General features: G+C 31.9%; 2 protein-coding genes across 2 annotated transcripts in view; one reads left to right on the top strand and one right to left on the bottom strand.

Annotated features, from left to right (window-relative positions):
* Positions 1-7,258, bottom strand: part of Set8 (SET domain containing 8) — a 39,329-nt gene extending 32,071 nt beyond the window's left edge. Inside the window, exon 1 of the mRNA XM_085827446.1 lies at positions 7,004-7,258. Within this exon, the coding sequence (XP_085683572.1) occupies positions 7,004-7,013 (10 nt within the window). The 5' untranslated portion in view covers positions 7,014-7,258. The remainder of the gene's footprint in view (positions 1-7,003) is intronic.
* Positions 7,259-8,111: 853 nt separating this feature from the next.
* LOC118196759 (heparan sulfate 2-O-sulfotransferase 1-like) overlaps positions 8,112-20,926 on the top strand; it is a 39,297-nt gene continuing 26,482 nt past the window's right edge. The window contains exons 1-2 of the mRNA XM_035368217.2: positions 8,112-8,700; positions 17,963-18,216. Of these exons, the coding sequence (XP_035224108.1) occupies positions 8,547-8,700; positions 17,963-18,216 (408 nt within the window). The 5' untranslated portion in view covers positions 8,112-8,546. The remainder of the gene's footprint in view (positions 8,701-17,962; positions 18,217-20,926) is intronic.

Raw genomic sequence — 20,926 nt, 5'->3', positions numbered from 1 at the left:
CACAAATAGTATATGGAAAAAGGTAAAACCCTTGACAGTAAAGGATACAACGAGATGCTAGTGCATGTTGACGCTGCTATCAAGGAAAAGAGTCGAATTGAGTTCCGGCGCAGAAAGGTAACGTTCCATCAAGATAATACCATACGTGTCTGCATTCACCGGCTGGCCTCTGTACGGACTCGAAAGAGATCTTTCACCACACCCACCATATAACTCCGACATCGCACGTTCGGACTTCTACCTTTTTTTCATACTTGCAGCTACATCTTGCTGGTCCTATCTTCACTTCTGCACAAGACGTCCGAAATGAGGTTGACCTGTGTTTCGACTCGGGCCACCAAGTTTCCGGGCCGAAGGTTTTGAAAAACTACCAAAACATTGGCAGAAAAGCATAGATTTTTGGTAGTGATTACTACCCGCACTAAAGGTACTGACTGCTTTTTTTTTTTTTTTTTTTTCATAACTTTATGAAGAACGTTCGTGCTTAAAATTTTCGTTACAACCATTAAATTCTGTAATTTATGAATTCCTTCCCACTTCTCATGTATTTATCAACTGTACTTTATGAACCTGATATTCCTACAATTATCAGCTGTACTTTATAAATCTGATATGTAGAAACGCAATTTGATTTTATGCATTTCAGTATCAAGTGAAATTTTTAAACTAATCGTTCATTATAACACTTTATGTTGTTTTCATTCAAAGCTGAACTCAGAGAATGTGCCGAGGTTGAACTACCTGTAATAGGCGACTTTAGCGCTCGCCCGCTAGAATTTAGAGAGCTAGAATTGGGTTAGGCTCTTTGAATATAGCAAAGCCACGAGGTGGCAGATAGCAGATGCCTTCGTGGAGGAAGTTTCTGAAGGCTTAGTTTAGTTTATAGCAAAGCTCCCCATACACGTTACACACGGGGAAGATTATGAAAACGCCCATGTAGCCAGCCCGTTCGCCTTGATTCGAACCCAGGTCAGAACTACCAGTGTTCAGCGATTTAACCGCTTGGGCGCGGGTGAGCCTAATTGCTGAAGGAAACTGGCTCGTATTCATATTGCACAACAGGAAAACAAACCATGCAGCCAGCTGGTTCGCCTGGGATCGAACCGAAACCAGGTCTAACTTCCAGTAATCAATATTCTTAACCACTCAGCCACTGGCGGCGCGTGGCAGAAGTAAGAGCAACAGATATTGTATTGAGCAGCAAAAACCTCTAATACTGGCCCTGGTTACTAGAAGGATTATATATTGGTAATCATGCAATCTACAGCAATGAAATTTCGGAGTATAATTGTGAAGTTAAATACGACACTCTGATAAACATGGAAAAATTTTTAAAAAAGGAAACTTACTATGCAAATACATGTATTCATTAGCAAACATTTTATAAAATTTATTCTTAATTTAGCGTTTATGAATTTTCAGAGAATTATCTCATCAGATTATTTTTTTCTCCTCTGGTAATCCAATATAATTGAGTAAATTTATGTGCTGTTAATATCTTTGCCTGTTATGTACATAGTTTTTTTTTTTTTTTTTTTCTCGTTCAAAGTTAGATAAAACTGAACGTACGTTACACTGAAATTACTTTGTCTAGAAAGTAAGCGCTTGGATAGAAACAGATGTGGGATTTCATTTTTGGAAGACATGAGATCACTTTCTGTAAAGTAATGTTATAAAATTTTGAATTTGAAATAATTGTACTTCGTTTTTAGTAGCGCAGAATGATAAAGATTTAATGAGAATATAGCAAAGCATCTTTTTAGAAATGCTGTTATAATTTTGCTATTTTATTTTTTATGGTAGGTCAAGGAAAAAGGCAGGCTGCTAAATACGGTAACAGCACATTGATCTGTTTCATATATAGCGAATCCACTTTGAAATGAGGCACGAAGCAGTAAAGTAGCTGAACACCAGTAGCTCGGTCCGACTGGCTGCGCTTTCGTGGTTTTACCCTGTGTAACGTGTATAGGAGTCAATTCCCCTTAGAAAGTCTTCCACGAAGGCATCCTTTCCCTTAGGCAGATAGATCGTACCAGTGTTTATGTTATCAACAGCACTGGTTATTTTCAAAAATGATCATCCTAGAAAGGTGATTGCCAAAAAGTATTCACTTTGCTTATTTATACGTTATGCATGAATATACTCTTTTTAGTCAATCTAACATATATAAATTACTAATGCTCAAAACAAATTCAATTTTCAATATTCTGTTTCCTATTTGTTCCTGTTCAATGAAAATCGCTACAGGAAGATGATAAACCAGCTCAGTACGTAATTACAGTTGCATCCGGAAAAGAGTACATATACATATAAATATATAATATATATATATGTAATAATAAAAGCAAAGGAAATGACGGAACACTGTAGATGCGTGATTAGACCCATATTGAAGAAGATTTTGATTGCGTAGTATGCTAGTAATCAAACTTGGTAACATCTAAAGAACTTGGCAGTCGAGGCAGTTTTACTTCCATTTTTATTTCCAGTTGATATTTGTGGCCACAATCACTTGGCACTCTAGTCGTGCCTTTCCACAGAAGATTTACATTTTTGATATTGTTGGGATAGAAAGCAAGCCAATGAAATTACATCTTAGCAGAGCACAGAGCAAAAGCTGAAGTGCGTAGTTATGAAAGATGGAAGCACGCGAAGAGAAAAGTTTTGGTTTACAATTCGGTGATTGGTTGTCAAGAGGCATCTGGTATTAAAGGTTACGTAAGATCGCATGATTAATCTGAATGACGCAATGCAGATAAGTTATTACTATTTTAGAACAGAGAGGAAGAATTAATGTTTATAGTTATATTATAATTCTGATTTATACATTTTTATCTTACATATTTATACGATATACAATGATATACAATATATATATATAAATATTATCATTTTTTAGGATGTATCTATAATATGTATCATTTTACTTTACTAAAATATAATATTCAATTTTGTAATTTAGGAATTTCTTCCCCCTTATCATGTATTATCAACTTGTACATTACCCCTTCAATTATCAGCTGTATTTTATAAACCTGAAACATAGAAACGCAATTTGATTTTATGCATTTCAGTATCAAGTGAAATCTTGAAACTGATTGTTCATTATAAAACTTTATGTAGTTTTTATTCAAAGCGGATCTCAGATAATGTGCCGCAAATTATTTCCACACTAAGTTTTTTGTGCAAATAATACGTCCTGCTAGTGTTTTTGTAATAAAATGCATGTTATTAATTGATTTCGAATTTTCGTTGCATCTTGATATTGCTGCCAAAGATATTCAATCAAGAATAGTATCTTTTACTAAGTTTATGTGTATGGATACATAGACCATTTCTCCGTGTACTAGAAAAATTTCATAATGATTTATCCACTTTTGAAGTAAAAAAATAATAGTTAGGAGTGTTATACGATTTTATAATACAAGTAAAAAATATATATAAAGCTCTGGAAAGTGCTAACACATATTTATGGAATATTATGGATGGTAATTTATGAAATATTATGGATGGATGAGTAAATGGAATATTATGTGCATGCTATATATGTATATACATATCATCAAGTATAAAATCATTTATATATAATTTTTATGAAATTACCGAAATGCTTAAAAATCTAGTATTTTTAAAAACTGTTTTCTTCCGCAGAATAACGGCAAATTACAAAACATTACGCAACATTGAAAAGTGTGATGAACAAATTTTGCGAAAAGAAATAGCGACTGCTGCACGTATCTCACAGATATCTTTCATTCAACACAAAAGTGGAAAAGTTCTATTCCTGTTCAAAACATACCCTGCAGTCTGAGTCACGGACGGAAGAAATGACAGCAGGTTTTTAGTTCAACTGAGGGGAAGTGTTTTATGGCTTACTCATTTTCCCGCCAAACGAGTACGGTGGAAGGAAAGCTTCGTTGCCGTAGTAACCAGGCTGTAGGTAGTCTTACAGATTTGAGTCTTTATCGCTCAACGTTTGTAGCGCTATCTGTTATTAAAAATCAACATGAGAAAGGGGTATTAAACGCTCTTAAAGAAAGATTATAACTGACCTTAACAAGTAGAAATAACTTCTAAAATTGAGCAGTCAGTTACAAATAATTAACTTACATAGTTAGATATCCTTAGTCATAACAGATTTATATGGTTACTATTACTTTTTTTTTAATTTCTAAAATATATCTATTGGAAAAGCATTACAAACATTTCACAGCAGATATGATTTATGATATTAGTATACATTAAAAACATTTATGCTTTGTAGCAACAAGAAAATATTTATACACCTTTTTTATTTAAAAATGTTCCACACATTTTAGCTAATTTACATGAATTTCCTTCTCTTTAGCTTCTTTTCTAAGTTAATTGGTTTCAATATACAAATCAATATTCCCACTAGTCTCTTCTTCATTGTCTAATTTATTAATGTTTCAACAATGCACCTTTGGAGAATAATTCTCTCTGTCTTCACAAAATAAATTTTTTTCTTCAATGAGTTTCCTCTTCATTTCAGAATTTTCAAATTTAATTAAGATCTCTGTTTTCTAAAGAACTGCTTGTAATTAGAGTGCATAACATAAGGGACGGCACCAAAGACAGTACGGCAGAGTTTTTATGATTTAGGCATTCACTGAGTTATGTATGGTACACTGAGACTTATAAGATGAATCTTTTAATAAATTGTTATTTTTTAATATCTTGGCTTGCTTCAATACTTGTATCTAGTGAAAAGATAAAGAAACATAGGGAAAATAAACCTATTAAGAGAAAGACTTCTTGGATCAAAAGTAGAAAATTTAAATAATTCTGTTTACACTGTTCTATCAGAAATTTCAAAATAAAGGGTGATAACAGGCCAATTTTTCAGTAATCTTTCCAGACCTTGACTGCAAGAAGCACATTACTTACTGTGAATAATTAAAATCAAAATTAAATACTGAACTAAAACTGTCATATTCACTTTGCAATATTTGGAGGTTAGAAATTCAAAATTACACTTTTTGTCACTTCTAGCCCAGGGATGGGTTTGAAGTTACATTTATTAGCTGTTGAAATAAAATACAAATATTTTTGCAAATTTATTTTATTTCATCATAATATCTATGAAAAACCTGTCTGGTAGCAACAATAACTATACACATTTTACTATGAACATTCTTTTTAACCTCCGACTTTATCATGTAAATAGTATTAACTATTCAACACAATATAGGCATTTCATATACTGTTTACCGATTATATGCATTATGCAGCAAGTAATAAGATGAAATGTGAACTTTCTTAAGGAGTAAGATGATAAAAAAATATGAAGACATAGATGGCACTGGTTATAATTTTTATTAAGATATAATTTCACTGAATAATGAACACAATATAGCAATGTAAGGAAGGAACGGAAACCAATGTTCAATAAAGATTTTGGTTAGCAAATTTTAATGTCATTATTGGGTGAAAGATTTTTTTTGCATTATGTAGGTACATGAGCATTATATGAAAATCATACGACAGCAATTAATTTGGAAATGATAGAGTTCAAAGAGATTTATTATAAACATGTTACTGTTTTCTAAGATAGAAAGGGGATATAACCAAATTTAAATTGAGATTTGAGGGGTCGTTACGAATTCATTAGAATTTTGCTTTATATATTCTATACGCATGGATGCTAACTGCCAGATAATGGAATACCACATTTATAAAAAAAACTGAGCAACAAAAATATCTTTGTACATTGGAATTTCCTTATTTCTCTCATACTGGATGCCTCTTCAAGTTTAATTTTTTTCCTACTTTACTTTCTCTGAAAGTTAAGCCGAATTATATCTACAATAGATACTTGTAAAATTCCAAGTGCAAAACTAGAATAGAACATAATTACAATGTTTTATGTGGTAAAATCCTAGTATACAGTGCAGCCTTGGCACGACTTTGAAAATTATCGCCAACACCAAAAATGAGATAAAGGACGGCTATATATATACTATACACACATAGTATATGTATATACACACATAGTATATATACTATATACATAGTATATACTATGTTTAACTATATATTTTCTTTTAACGACCCGTTAACTACTCATCGTACATGTCCCGTTTTTACTGCTCATCATAAAGTTGCCAAAAGTAGCCAAATCCCGTGTGCACCGGATACTAAGATTAAACCTTTGGTAAAATCCTAGTATACGGTGCAGCCTTGGCGTGATTTTGAAAATTATCGCCAACACCAAAAATGACCCAAAGAAAGTCTATGTATATACTATACACCATATACTATGTATAACTATATATATTCTTTGAATACCCGTTTAATACTCATCGTATATGCCCCGTTTTTACTGCTCATCATAAAAGTAGCCAAATCCCGTGTGCACCGGATACTAGGATTAAACCAAACCTTTTATTTTTACAATTATATGTAATTAAAGAGTCAGAAATCTTTTTATACTCACTGCATTATAAGTACAAATTATACTACTTTAGGGATGAAATGACAGAAACCTTTATAGAAATTTCCATAATAAATATTAATTTGATGCAAATTTTACCAATTAATTTGGTAAACAATTAAAACCAATTTTTTGGATACAAGAATAATTAATAGGCTAATAATTTACACTATTATTAAAATGCAAGTTGAATACCAAATTTTAGAAATGTCGAAATATCTTTCTATCAAATGATAATGGAACTGAAAAAAACTTTTATCTAAATACTCATCCAACTACAATTTCTAAATAAATCGAAATATGAGAAATCCTGCATAACACATTGAACGGCCTACGAAATGAAAAATCAAAATAGGAATATGATAATTTTACGAGAAAGTCACATTACTGGAAAGCCGATTAGTAAGAGAACAAGACGAAAAGTTTTCAATACAGAGTACACTTTTTTTATATGATCATTATATATACGCATATATACAAAGAAACTTTCAACAAACATGTTTTTTAAAGGATCATTAAAGCAAAAAAAATCAGCAAAATAATACTCACATTTCAACATTCCGGCAGAATTATGTCCACAATAGATGAAATCGTAACACAATTCTCCTATATATGTATACCACTTACTTTGCAATTATATTCTCTAACAATCACCTATTTTCCACAATATCGCGAATTCTATAATAAAAATGATCACTAAGTCTGTACATTTATTCTTGAATACAAAAATTTCCGTTAAAAGGCAATACCGTTTGACATAACAAAACGAATAAAAAATACAAACACCACAAACGCGCTTAAACGGCTTGATGCCAAGTATAAAAAATTAATAAATGATTTTATGGAAAATATCCTCCGACCAATATATAAAAGGTATAAGAATTTCTAGCTTTCTTGTTGCATGAGAAACCTGCTGTATTTTTTAAATTTTACTTCTATTTAAATTTTAATATTTTTTAGCTCTGTTTCTCGAGTTCATATATGATGGCAAAGGGAAAGAGTGCTATCTGCTTTGAGCTGAGAAGCTTTCGTAAAAGATCATAAAATATTTTATATCGAGTCGTTTTTTATTAAGATTTAAAATTAAGAGAACTTCCTGATCTTTCAACACTTGCCTGTGTTTTAGAGTTGTATCAGAATATGTACAAAATACAATATAGCATTGTGGTGAATTCCAACACGTCGGCGATTTTATTTGTTAGAAGAGTTAAAAAAGATTTCACTTAAAGCTGTCTTGAAAACTGTCCTTAAATTTTGCAGTCGAACGGTAAAGTTACAGATTATATTTACGGGTTATGTTATCTGAATACCAAAAAGAACACCAAGTGTATTTAAGGGAAGAGATGATTTCGAAGAGGAATTTCTGATAGCGAGCCAGTAATTGCTCATATTCATGTTACACAAATGGGAAAACTACGGAAATCAACCGATATTTTTATGTGATAACATAGATTTAGTTAAACAGCTTTGAGGCTTGGATTTATAGTGCGTGAAAATCTTCAAAACTTAAATAAAAAAAATTACTATATCTCAGATAAGTTGCTTTCTTGAAACTATAGGGCATCAGCCTAGGCCAAAGAATATGTATTCCCTCTTCTTTCTCCCTTTTCCCTGTCTAGTGCCGTAGAAAACAAATTGGTTTACATTACGTCTATGGAGCTTTTCCTTCTTTACAAAGACATTCTTTGCCTAGGCATCCAGGTGGATCGCATGAAATTCAAGCTGTGTGGAATCTCCGCTTTCATTATAAGAGTGGGATTGTTTATTTGTTCAGTTGTTGGCTGGTGTCCAATTTGTCAGCGCTACGATACGTGTAATAACTGTTACGAATAATTTTCATCATTTTCCTTTCCGACTTAAGATTTTAATTATTTATTTATTGATTGAAAGTTTCGCCGTCTTCTTAATTGATTACATTTTATTCATAAATGTATTTTCAAAGAAAAAATCTATTTACAAGCTTACTCACGTAGAAACAAAGTAAATTATTCATTAGTTAAACAGCTATGTGACAAATTTTTTTAGGTATATTTATTCCCACTTTCAGAGAAGTTCATGAATGTTTTTCACATTTTTTCGTTACCCCGGCTAGATGGCCAGAGAATGTGTTTACATGTTCAGTTCAAGAATGTTGCAGGGAAGAATTTTAGTATTGATTGCTCTTATTACTTTGATTACTTTTGGTGTATTATATAATCACTTTGAATCCCAAATATCTGAACTTGATGAGGCTAGAAGAAAACTAGGTGAGTCTCTACGTTCGCATAATCTGATTAAACCACCTGTGGCTCATCTGAAGTCTTGCGCTTAGAAAATGTGTACTGTTTTGTAATTTAAATCTAGCAGTACTATTTGTTTTATAATGAAAATTAATTAAAGGTTTTTACTTGTAGCTAAAGATGTATTCATTGATCTTTGATAAAAGTTCGGCCTGCTATTTTACATATATGTACTAATCAAGTTTTTAGTTTTATTTAATATTAAATAATTCTATAAAAAAATCCAGTTTGATTTGTGATTAAAACTCAATCCAAATTTTATATGTGTCTGAAATATCAAAACACATATTTAAATGTACTTTTTTTACAGAATTGTTGCTTTTTGATATATGTTAATCCTGCACAGCGTATCATTGAGCTCTAAATATGATATATAATGTTTAGTAATAGACATAAGTAATGCATATAAAATGCTAAGAGACTATCATCAACTGTTAAAGGTTAATTGCCATCTTTAACTCTTTCGCATCGAGAGACGACCAAATCTGTTTTCATCAAACATCGAAAACGCCCGTGTTTACGAATTTGTCTTGGAATAGTTTTCCTTTCCCCCTGCCTGGTAGATAGCTACAGCATTGACAATAACCTACTTAAGTGAAATGACTGTTTCTCTCGTGGGGGTTTTTCAGCGGTTTCATCCATTGTTTGCAGTTTCACCTTAGAGCCGGATTGCACCTGCGAACGTTAATAGCTTTCCATATGTCTCCTTTAGTTGCTTCAAAAGAATGATTGATATGTCTCTAAACAACTCGAGAAACCAATGAGCCATACACTAACGTGGAGGGGGAAAGCACTAGGTGCAAAATAAACGAGGCGTTGGAGCAGTTTGCTGTTGCCTGAATGAACGGGTGTTACGGGCGACTTCAATGCGAAAGAGTTAAGCTATGCCATTTTGGCTGAAAGGGCTTCTGTGCTGCACTGCCCTATCCCTATCTAGTGCTGGAGTCTCTTTTTTAATCTAAGGAACAATAAGAAATTTTTTAATGTAAAGAACAATAAGCAAGTTGTTCAATGAGTAGCAATAAAATGTAGGTTAATAGTGATAGTGCTTAATATTTTATCTGTGTACCTATCAATATTATTGAAAATGACTTGTAACATCTATTTTTACTGATATTCTGTGAATGTCATATTAGTTCATTTTAGAATCTCTGATATATTTTAAAGTGTCCGAAGGAAACTTTTAAAATAAGAGAGCTTTTGTGTTCAAAAGATAATTTTGAATAATCTTGTACAGTCAAAAGTCGTTAATCCGGACTCGTCGGGACTTCGGCGATTCCGGATTATGGATCATCAGTTTAAATCTCGTAAGATGGCATGCAGAAATTCTAAAATTAAAAATATGAAATCTTAATTTATGAAATAAAGAACAGTTATAATCTAAAGGGTATCAAAATTTACAAAAAAGCTTAATATTTATTTGTTTACTTTATTAAACATTTCTTTCAATGTAAGTTATTTTAAGTTGCTTCGTTTTATGTGATAATACTTTCTCTTTAATTCTATAAACAGACACAATTTCTTGTTCAGTTACAAAGTTCCGCTGTTCAAGTCCCGTTAATTGTTGTGCCGAGAATACCGACTAACTTGTCAATCGAAATTTTTTTGTTTTCACTAACCTCTCTGTCACATTCTTCATGTCTTTATCCATTTTTTGCAGCAATTCCACTTTTTGTTTGTTGGACATCGAAACATACTTTCGTTTTGTACGATCCTTTGGAAGCTCCAGAATCGGGAAATTCTATTTGACATAATCGAAAGTTCAAGTTTACTTTTATAAAATTGCTCTTACAGTCTGCAAAAAATAATAAGCCAGATCCAATTCAAAGATTAAGAAACAACGCAATCATCAACATTAACTGAAATAGATAATTAGATAATTTTAGATTATACCGTCCGTTATACATAAAACGCGCACGCGAAAACGTATTCTGCGCTTGCGCACGTGCATATGCGCAGTGGTAAAAGGTCTTGTGCACACGCTTAAATGCCTATGCGCATTTGTTGACGTGCCGCATGCGCAGAATGTTTTTAGCTTTGAGGTCCGGATTATGGATCATTCCGAATTATGGGTGTCCGAATTAACGACTTTTGACTGTAGTATGCAATCTACTACTTTTAGTTAGTTATTTTTTAGATGATGGCTTTAAAATTGATTGTTGTTTTAATCATTTTGTGGTAAAAATTGTGGTTGATCTTTACAATATGGTAACTGGTAGTTTGGCGACATTTTGGAGGCAATAAAGGTTACTACCTGGGACTTTGGTAATAATGTGAGCAGTACTCAGTTCCGATTACGCATTATTTTGTGTGAGGGAAATGAGAGATCATGGGATATGTCATGTGATATTAATGGACGAATTACGGTTCTTTAATCGGAAAAGGGGGGAAATCGGGAAAAAATCTGGAAATTTTGTATTTGGTTTTTATTCTGTGTTGTGTGAAACAGTGTTCGTGAATTTTTGGATCCCATGGCCGTAACTAAAGTGAATTCGAAATGGGTATTTATATGTATTAATTTAATGTATGTGCTCATTTATATTTTAAGTAGTGTTTTTGAATTTAATTATATTTTAATTAAATGATAGTTATTTTGTGAATTTTATGTTTGTAGGAATTTGGTATACGTTTTAGTTGAAGTAAACGTGCATGGAAATAATTTAAATATCTGACACTAAGTATTTGGTTGCGGTACGAATTCGTTGGTGACGTGTATAATGTAATAGATGATTTAGAGGTAAAATTTTTTGGATATTTTATTTATTTTATATGTGGAAATGTTCATATTTGGAAAGGGTAAATACTTTTTCGCGATCAGGTAATTTCATATATGTTCTTTTTACCGGGTTTAAAGATGAAGAAAATTGTCATGTATTTTCGTGAAATTTTTCTAATTTATGAGAAAAAAGCAGTGTACATGGATATAGTGAAGAGTGTGCGCAATGCCATTTTTGTGCAATTCTGGGATGTTTTTTTAAGTAAAAATAAGTCGGCGTGTACATGGTTTATGTGTATGTGTTATTTTGAAAAACGCGTAAGGAGTATGGTATTGTGCACTTTTTCCCAATTTTGCAGTGAATATTTGTCATGATTAAGCAGTTTTGTTAGATAAAATTTCTAGCATAAGTGTAATTCGGTTAGTAGATTGTTGGAAGAAGTGTTCAGTAGATAAAAAGAAAAGAAACATGTCTTTAGTTGGTGAAGACAAAATGGCGGCGGGAAAAAAAAATAGAGGGTTGCTGTAGGAGAGTTGGTCACCAAATTTTCGCCAAAAAAACGCCAAGTTACCATAATGTAAAGATCAACCAAAATTGACTCTATGATATTCCTTGGCTAATAGTTTCCTTTTTGACGCCAAGATTGGTGCCAGGAAGGATCGGCAGCAGTTTCAAGATAGCTGCTGCTCAAAACCAAAATAAGAAGTCAAAGACTTACACAAACTCACTGTCCATGTACACATGGACCTATTTTCACTTAAGAAAACATCAGAGAATTGCATAAACTAGGCATTGCACATTTCTTTAACTTTGTCCATGTACACATCAAATCTATTTTCACTTAAAAAACAGGGAAAGTGCAGAATCACCTACTGCTTGGCGTGTTTTTAAGAATTGCACAAACTCGGTATTCACGTACACATCCACCTATTTTCTCGTAAAAAAAATCAGAGAATTGCACAAACTCGACATTGTGCACTCCCTTGATTTTGTCCATGTACATATCAATCTATTTTCACTTTAAAAGTCAAAGAAAATTGACAAAAATCCAAGTCTTCTTGCTTTTGTAAAAAGCGCCAAACAAAATGCACCAAATAAGTGGGCAATTTTGCACTTCATCCAAAAAACATCAGAGAATTGCAGAAACTAGGCATTGCGCACTGCCTTAATTTTGTATCATTGAGTCTTACTGCCTTAACTTTGTAACATAGGTCTATTTTCACTTGAACAAAATCAGGAAGCTAAAACAAAGTTAAGACTATCATGGTAACCAGAAAAATTCGTTGCTGTCTTATTACACAGAGGCGAATAAATAACCAAAAATACACAAACAGAGAGGAATAAATAACCAAAAAATACATATTTCCTTAACATAAAAACATTAAATAATAAATCTTTTAAAAAATTAACACAGAGAGATGAATAAATAAAAAATATCAAATTTTTTAACGTACTTTTTTTTTCACATGCGTTAGGCTTCCCACCACCACCTCCTCCATCCTCCAGGTAATTCAATTAAATTTTTCTTCGTTTGGGTCATCTGCTGTTAATCAACATTCATCCTCTTACCCACCTCAGACATACTCAAATGATGGTACCCACAGCAAAATAATAGCAAGCTCAAAATCCAAGACCATGCCATATTAAGAACCAAAACCCTGGGTCCCTATGAAAGGGTTACTACAGTCAAAAGTCTTTAATCCGGACTCGTCGGGACTTCGGCGATTCCGGACTATCGGTTTTTCTGGATTATAGATCATCCGTTTAAATCTGGTAAGATGGCATGCAGAAATTATAAAATTAAAAATATGAAACCATAATTTATGATCTAAAGGGTATCAAAATTTTCAAAAAATAAGCTTAATATTTATTTGTTTACTTTGTTAAACATTTCTTTCAACAGGTGCATGCGTAAAGCATACATTACGCATAGTCGAAGGAAATTGCAACCAGAAAACTATTTAATGAGTACTCGTGATATTTATAATGACGAGGAATTTGATTTAAATCATATCAAAGATGGAGTATATCGAGATGAAATACTACATTTAGTAAGGAATTATAAGCCAAATAAAATAAAAACATCTGCCCTGAAGATAAGGATAGCACTGACAGATCAACTTCCAATTCATTGCATGCCGCGACGTACCCCTCCCCCCACGCAGATCAGCATGAAATTGATAAACAGATTTCGGAATGGTTAGAGAAACAAAGGATATGCCTTTATCCAGAGGCGTAGCTAGGGTTTTCGCCGCCCGGGGACAAGTGACGATTTTGCGCCCCTTTCTCTGTGCCAAGAATGGAAAACATTTTATTCTAAAATTTCATAACATCAGTTTGGCGTCCCCTGAATGCTGAGCATGGGGACAGATGTCCCCCCTTGCCTCACCCTAACTACGACACTGCCTTTATCCATTTTTTGCAGCAATTCCACTTTTTGACATAATCGAAAGTTCAAGTTTACTTTTATAAAATTGCTCTAACAGTCTGCAAAAAATAATAAGCCGTATCCAATTAGAAGATTAAGGAACAACGGAATCTGCATTATTAACTGAAATAGATAAGTAGATAATTTTAGCTTATCTTATACCATCCGTTATACATTAAACGCGCATGTGTAAACGCATAATGTTTACGCATGCACAGAAAGTTTGTAGCTCTGAGATCTGGATTATAGATCATTCCGAATTAAAGACTTTTGACTGTATTACAAAAAAAGCGCAGCGGGCTTCCAGATTTCATGAACAGCCAATACAGCTTGTCGATTTTTTTCAGAAAAAAACCAAGGGCTACCGTTCAGTAAAGATTAGCCCATTTCTTTTTTCTGCCATTTTATTGCACGTTCAAATTTGAAAATAGCATTTTAAGAGTGCTATTCAAGAAATAACTAACCAAAAATAGTAGATTGCAAACTAAATGATTGCTGAATTTTATTTCATCATTAGTATTTTTATTGAATAATAGAATTTAAGTGATTGTAGAATATATTTAATATTTTGTAATTGAACAATAATGTATTATAAACCAAGCAAGTTTATAGCTTTGATTGTAGAAGCTGATGGAAAATAATGAAATTAATTTTATAAATTACATTAGCATCTGTAAGTTGTTGAAATTGTATTCTGTTAATATTAAAAATGTTTGATTTATAAACTTTCCTTTCTCATTTTCAATTTTAATTCATATTATAAATCGATGTATTTGATATTTGTACAAGACTGATTTATGATTGTAATGTATATAAACGTGTGTGATTCATCATAAAAATTTTTAATTTGCAGTGCTGATCAAAAATTATTATTTGAGAATTCATAAAAAATATATAAGTTGGGTGAAATCCTAGGAGAGCCCACACCCTTGGCGACAAACTGGGAAAGGGCAGAATCGCCAACTTGAAAATAACAAGTCAAAAAATTGCACAAACTCGGTATCCATGTACACATCGAACTATTTTCACTTAAAAAAAACATCTCAAAATTGCACAAACTTGGCATTGCACATTCCCATGATTTGTCCATGTACACATCGATTCGTGCCAAGGGTGTGGTCTCTGCTAAGATCCAACCATAAGTTGTTATATGAAATGCAGTTTGCTTCAGAATTTACATCATGATTTCAGTTTTTTTTTTTTTTTTTTTTTTTTTTTTGCACCCCTCCCAAGAAAAATTTCATTGAGATGCATTATTTCATTAATTCCATTATCTTTCAACTCTTCAGATAACATTTAATGAAAGAAAGCTTTTGAATTGATTTGTTATGTTCTGTTTCATATTATGGGGAATGTGTCCTCTACCACAGGAAAGTAATACATTTTTAACTGCTGCAGATTCAAAAGATTTTAGGGGAAAAAAAAAAATATGAAGGTGCTTTGAAATGTTTTTGTTTTTAATTTAAAAATCTAAATATGGAAGATGGAGAGAACATATCTGAAGATTAAGAAATTTCACTGCTGTTTAAAGCAATAGGTTCAACCCCTTGCTTAAGCCTTGATCAACCCCTTGCCCAACCCCTAAAAAACGTTGATAACCGAATGAATATGTATCAACAATTGATCAGCATAATCAATATCTCATTGATTACAAAAATTATTAATCAAATTGATAATTGTTTATTAAAGTAATTCTAAAAGAAATCATAAAAAATAAATTTAAGAGAAATATACTGAAAATAATTTAACATATTTTTAAAGCATATAAATTTTTTAAGCAATAAGTAAAACTCGGGAACACAAGAAAACACAATCCAAAATTACAAAGAAAGCAAAACCAGTGAACCACAACAAACTTTTGTGTCTATTATTTCAGCCATGCTGGTCATCAAGATTTGATAATAGAAGTTACACGAATAAAGTATCACTTCTGCATTGTGGTCAAATGACAGTACATCATCATTATGTAAGTGTACTCTTTATATTTGACAAGAACACTACAAGCTAACTTTTGCTTTCTTCCAATTATATGCTCTATGATATTGTATGCTCTGTATTATACAGCAGGGGCCAGCAACCTTGTAGCTATGGTGTGCCAGACTAGTCTACCAGTACGATTTATACCTCGCAGTAGGAAATATTTGAAATAACTCAATTCCTGCAGCAGTGAATGCAGAGTTGGAACAAAGGACAAGAATACAGATTTAGAGTTTTATTATATATCAGTGATGCTTCATTTAAAGATATTTATTAACATAAAAATAAACAGCATAAATAGAAAATTAAAATTGTACATATATTATGTATCTTTTAAACATATTTATTAAAATAAAAAATAAGTGACATAAAAATATAAATATTCCTTCAATATAGTTAAATAGAAAATTAAAATTTTAATGTGAACTTTGTCCCTGTACCACTGTATTTAATATCGCAATATCAGGGGTATAATTTGAGACTTTCAGTTTGACTTATAATTCAGAATACTTAGTTGTTAAACAACTTCTTTGTGGACTCGAAATATTTTTCTTATGAAAAAAGATTTGTTCATATAGATATGTGAAACCAAAAGTGCAAAGCAGAGCACATGCAATTTTCTTCAATCAATTAAATCTCTCCAGCAATGACTTTCAGCAATTTAAACTAGCTATTGATTTATCATTAGAGTTATCTTCCAGATGTTTTTGTTATTCCTTAATTCTGAAGATGTTAGTTCAATAAGTTCCATTTCAAAATTATCAACTTCCGAACTCGAAAGGTTAATGGTCCTCAATGCTAATGGGTCTGTTAAATTTGGTTTCATTATGAAGGAAAATATAGGTATACAAGCTTCTTTGTTTTTGGAAAATTCCTCCTTAAAGATTTCAACGTAGGTTTGAAGTCTGTTTTTATTCAAGGTCAATGTATTTATTTACAAGCTGTTTAAATTTGGGAAGTGTTTATAGGTACTGGTATTAATAGCACAGGAAAATATATTTAATTATGTAGCACAGCCTCTCCAATATTAAAAAAGTTCAAGCACTGTTTGGCTCTTTCCTTGTAATCTTTAGTTCATAGAGATGTTTAGTTATATCAGTGAGAAACATCGGTTTGCATAACCATTCTTTATTGAACATTTCGGGGAAATGTTGATTCATCTCGTTAAGAGAAACTTTAATGTGTTCCATGCATGACTCGGCTAAACCAATGGATATGGCTGTATAAGGGGAGATCCACATATTCGCTTTCCATTTTTTCTAAAAGAAATTGAAATTGCCTGTGTACCAATGAAGAACAAGATATCATGAAATCAACTATTTTAAAAACAATGTTCATTCTAGAAATTAAGTGCTGTGATGAAATTTTGGCAACTAAACTTTCCTGACGATGCAGAGAGGAGAAACAGGGTGATTGATAGCTTTATATAGTGGACATTGATAGCTTTATATAGTGGACAGGGTGGACATAGCTTTATATAGTGGCAGAGAGGAGAGACAGGGTGATTGATACCTTTGCTTGATAGCTTTATATAGTGGTGTAGAATGACACTAAGAATTGTTCTGCTTGCCATAAGTTGCCAACACCTGTTATAGAGAATAGTTTAAGGGGGTTGATGAAGAAAACAATTCTTTTGAAAGAGGCCGATACAAAAAAAGTTTGGGAATCCCTAGTTTTTTTAAAAAAATTACTATCAAATCAATTACTGTAAATTTATTCTTTTCTTTTTCTTATTTTACTCTAATATTACATTTGCTTCTTATTTTCAACTGCCATTAAATTAATAATATGACCATATATTTTCAAAATATATTCAATTTAAATTTTGTATAATTTATTTTTATCATCAACAAAAAGTAAAATTAAATAAGGTTTTATTTCATGAATATTGATTGTTATAAAAAAGAATTTCTTGAACATTAAAATATTTGCTACTATATATTATTTTAATTTCATATTTCTTAGCAAGAAATAAAATCGTAGAGTTGTTTTGTTTTGCACTAATTTCTTTGTACTAACGTGTAATCAGTTCATAGTTATTTATATTCAATATTTCACCTTGTCATAAATATATATTTAACCCTTGCTTTGTTTTCTTCTTCCACAGCCTCTGTTGTATCACAAATTGAATGGAAGAATTTACCTACATCGCAAGTAAAAGCTCTACAGTTGTTAACAAAAGAAGAGAATTTTGACAATAGTGACGTGTTTGATGATAGTATTATTATCTACAATCGTGTGCCAAAAACAGGAAGCACCAGTTTCATGGGAATTGCATATGATCTGTGCACTCGCAATGGATTTAATGTTCTCCATATAAACACTACTAAAAATTCTCATGTTTTATCTCTTTCTGATCAGGTAAAATACTAATCTGAGTTAATTTATACAGTCAAAAGTCGTTAATTCGGACACCCATAATTCGGAATGATCTATAATCCGGACCTCAAAGCTAAAAACGTTCTGCGCATGCGCCGCGTTGACACATGCGCATAGGCGTTTACGCGTGCGCATAAGACTTCTTAGACTGCGCATTTGCGTGTGCGCAAGCGGAGAATACGTTTTCGCGTGCGCGTTTTATGTATAACAGACGGTGTAAGCTAAAATTATCTAATTATCTATTTCAGTTAATGTTGATGATTGCGTTGTTCCTTAATTTTCGAATTGTATCCGGCTTATTATTTTTTGCATCCTGTAAGAGCAATACTATAAAAGTAAACTTGAACTTTCGATTATGTCAAATAGAATTTTTGATTCTGGAGCTCCCAAAGGATCGTACAAAACGAAAGTATGTTTCGATGTCCATCAAACAAAAAGTGGAATTGCTGCAAAAAATGGATAAAGACATGAAGAATGTGACAGAGAGGTTAGTGAAAACGAAAAAATTTCGATTGACAAGTTAGTCGATATTCTCGGCACAGCAATTAACGGGACTTGAACAGCGGAACTTTGTAAGTGAACAAGAAATTATGTCTGTTTATAGAATTAAAGAGAATTTATTATCACATAAAACGAAGCAACTTAAACAACTTACATTGAAAGAAATGTTTAATAAAGTAAACAAATAAATATTAAGCTTTTTTTTTGTAAATTTTGATACCCTTTAGATCATAATTGTTCTTTATTTCATAAATTACAGTTTCATATTTTTAATTTTAGAATTTCTGCATGCCATCTTACGCGATTTAAACTGATGATCTATAATCCGGAAAAATCGATAATTCGGAATTGCCGAAGTCCCGACGAGTCCGGATTAACGACTTTTGACTGTAGTGATGTTAACTTTTGTAATTTGTTATCAAAATTTAAACTGTGAATGAATACAAGTGATAATCGGCATATTTTAAAATCTTTTTAATCTTAAAAAATACAAGTCATCTGTGGTAAATATAAACTCTTGAAAGCTTAATAATCATTTGTAAACCTATGAAATATTTTGTAATGTCAAAACAAAATCAGTTTTATTTGGCTGTAAAATTACATTTACTATTTAAGAACAGACTCTTTGTAGTAGTAAATTGATTTTTTTAATAAATCGAATTAGGAAAAATAAAATTTTAGGGGAACAAATTTTTTTTTATGTTTAATAAATAATAAGTGTTAAAATTGGGAAGACTGATAATTGTATTGCTTTGACTATAAAATATTTTTCCTTCTGCCTGCCATACATGGGCAGTGTAATTCTTAAAAAATGCATTAACATAATTTGTCATGACTTATTTCATTACTTTTAAACATATTTTTCGTGATTTTATCTCAAACTATGCTATTTAAACAACCATTTTTTTTTAAATCGCTTTCAACATAGCTAGTTTTTGCATGTGCCATAATCTTATATGCAATTTTTATCCTTCCCTCATAAAATTCAGAAATTCAGGGCTGTTTTTTGCATCAAATGTCTCCACAACTTGTCTCCTCTTCTGTGTGAGCTCTACTTAATAAGAAAGCAAGTGATGTCTCGTAAACTAGTTCTCAGTTCTTATTCTAACCTTATCTGGCTATTTTTGACATGATACATATCTTCCATTCTACTGCTCACTAATGATTACGAAATTCCTTTTACATACTCAGTAAATAATCCTCTGGCTCCTAAAAAATAATGAATTTTGATGAAACATCAATAGTTCAGTTTATTTTGCAAACAGAAGCTTTCACGTCCCAAAATAAGAAAAGGCAAGAACAGAGAAGCAGCAATGCCCATTGTAACAAACTCTGTGAATCCTATTCACAGCCCCCTAAGGAATTCTATTTGGGGAGTGCTAGTAATTTAACCTGGTGAGATGTTCACAAAAAATGCCCTTGCTCTTTTTTAACTCTAGTCGGGAGAATGCTTACAATAAGAACTAAAAATAATATTTATCTGCCAAAAATTAATTTCCTTTACGCTAGTCAACAAACAATTTTAATTAAAGTTAGACTTTAATTAAAATTGAAACACAATTTTAATTGCCACACAGCACCATAAAATCTATAGCTGGTCATAAATTATACCAAGGATTTTAAAAAATATCTGCAGACATGTTCTCTTGAGATCTTGCAGTGCTCTAGAGAGCACATCATATGTTAAGATATTTAAAAAATCCCTGAATAGTCTTGCCAATGTTCAGAAAAACTAGTACAGTACAAAGTCCGTAATCCAGACTCGTCGGGACTTCGGCGATTCCAGATTAGGGTTTTTTCTGGATTATAGACCATCAATTTAAATCTGGTAAGATGGCATTCAGAAATTATACTATTAAAAATATGAAACCATAATTTATGAAATAAAAAGCAATTATAATCTAAAGGGTATCAAATTTTACCAAAAAAAGCTTAATATTTCTTTGTTTACTTCATTAAACATTTCTTTCAACGCGCGCATGCGTAAAGCATAAGCGGGTAATGCATGCATAATGTATGCACATTCTCTACGCGCATGCATAAAGTTTGTGGCTTTGAGGTTCGGATTATAGATCATTCCAGATAATGGATGTCCAGATTCAGACTTTGTACTGTATAGATTTTAAAAGACTACTTTATATCTGCATTCCAATGTATGCAGCACTTTGATATCCATTAGCTTAATAATGGA

The sequence above is a fragment of the Stegodyphus dumicola genome, chromosome 12 (assembly GCF_044657685.1).
Source record: "Stegodyphus dumicola isolate Sdum_Otavi_A_Nest chromosome 12, ASM4465768v1".
NCBI lineage: Eukaryota > Metazoa > Arthropoda > Arachnida > Araneae > Eresidae > Stegodyphus > Stegodyphus dumicola.
This window is presented reverse-complemented; position numbering and strand designations above follow the sequence as displayed.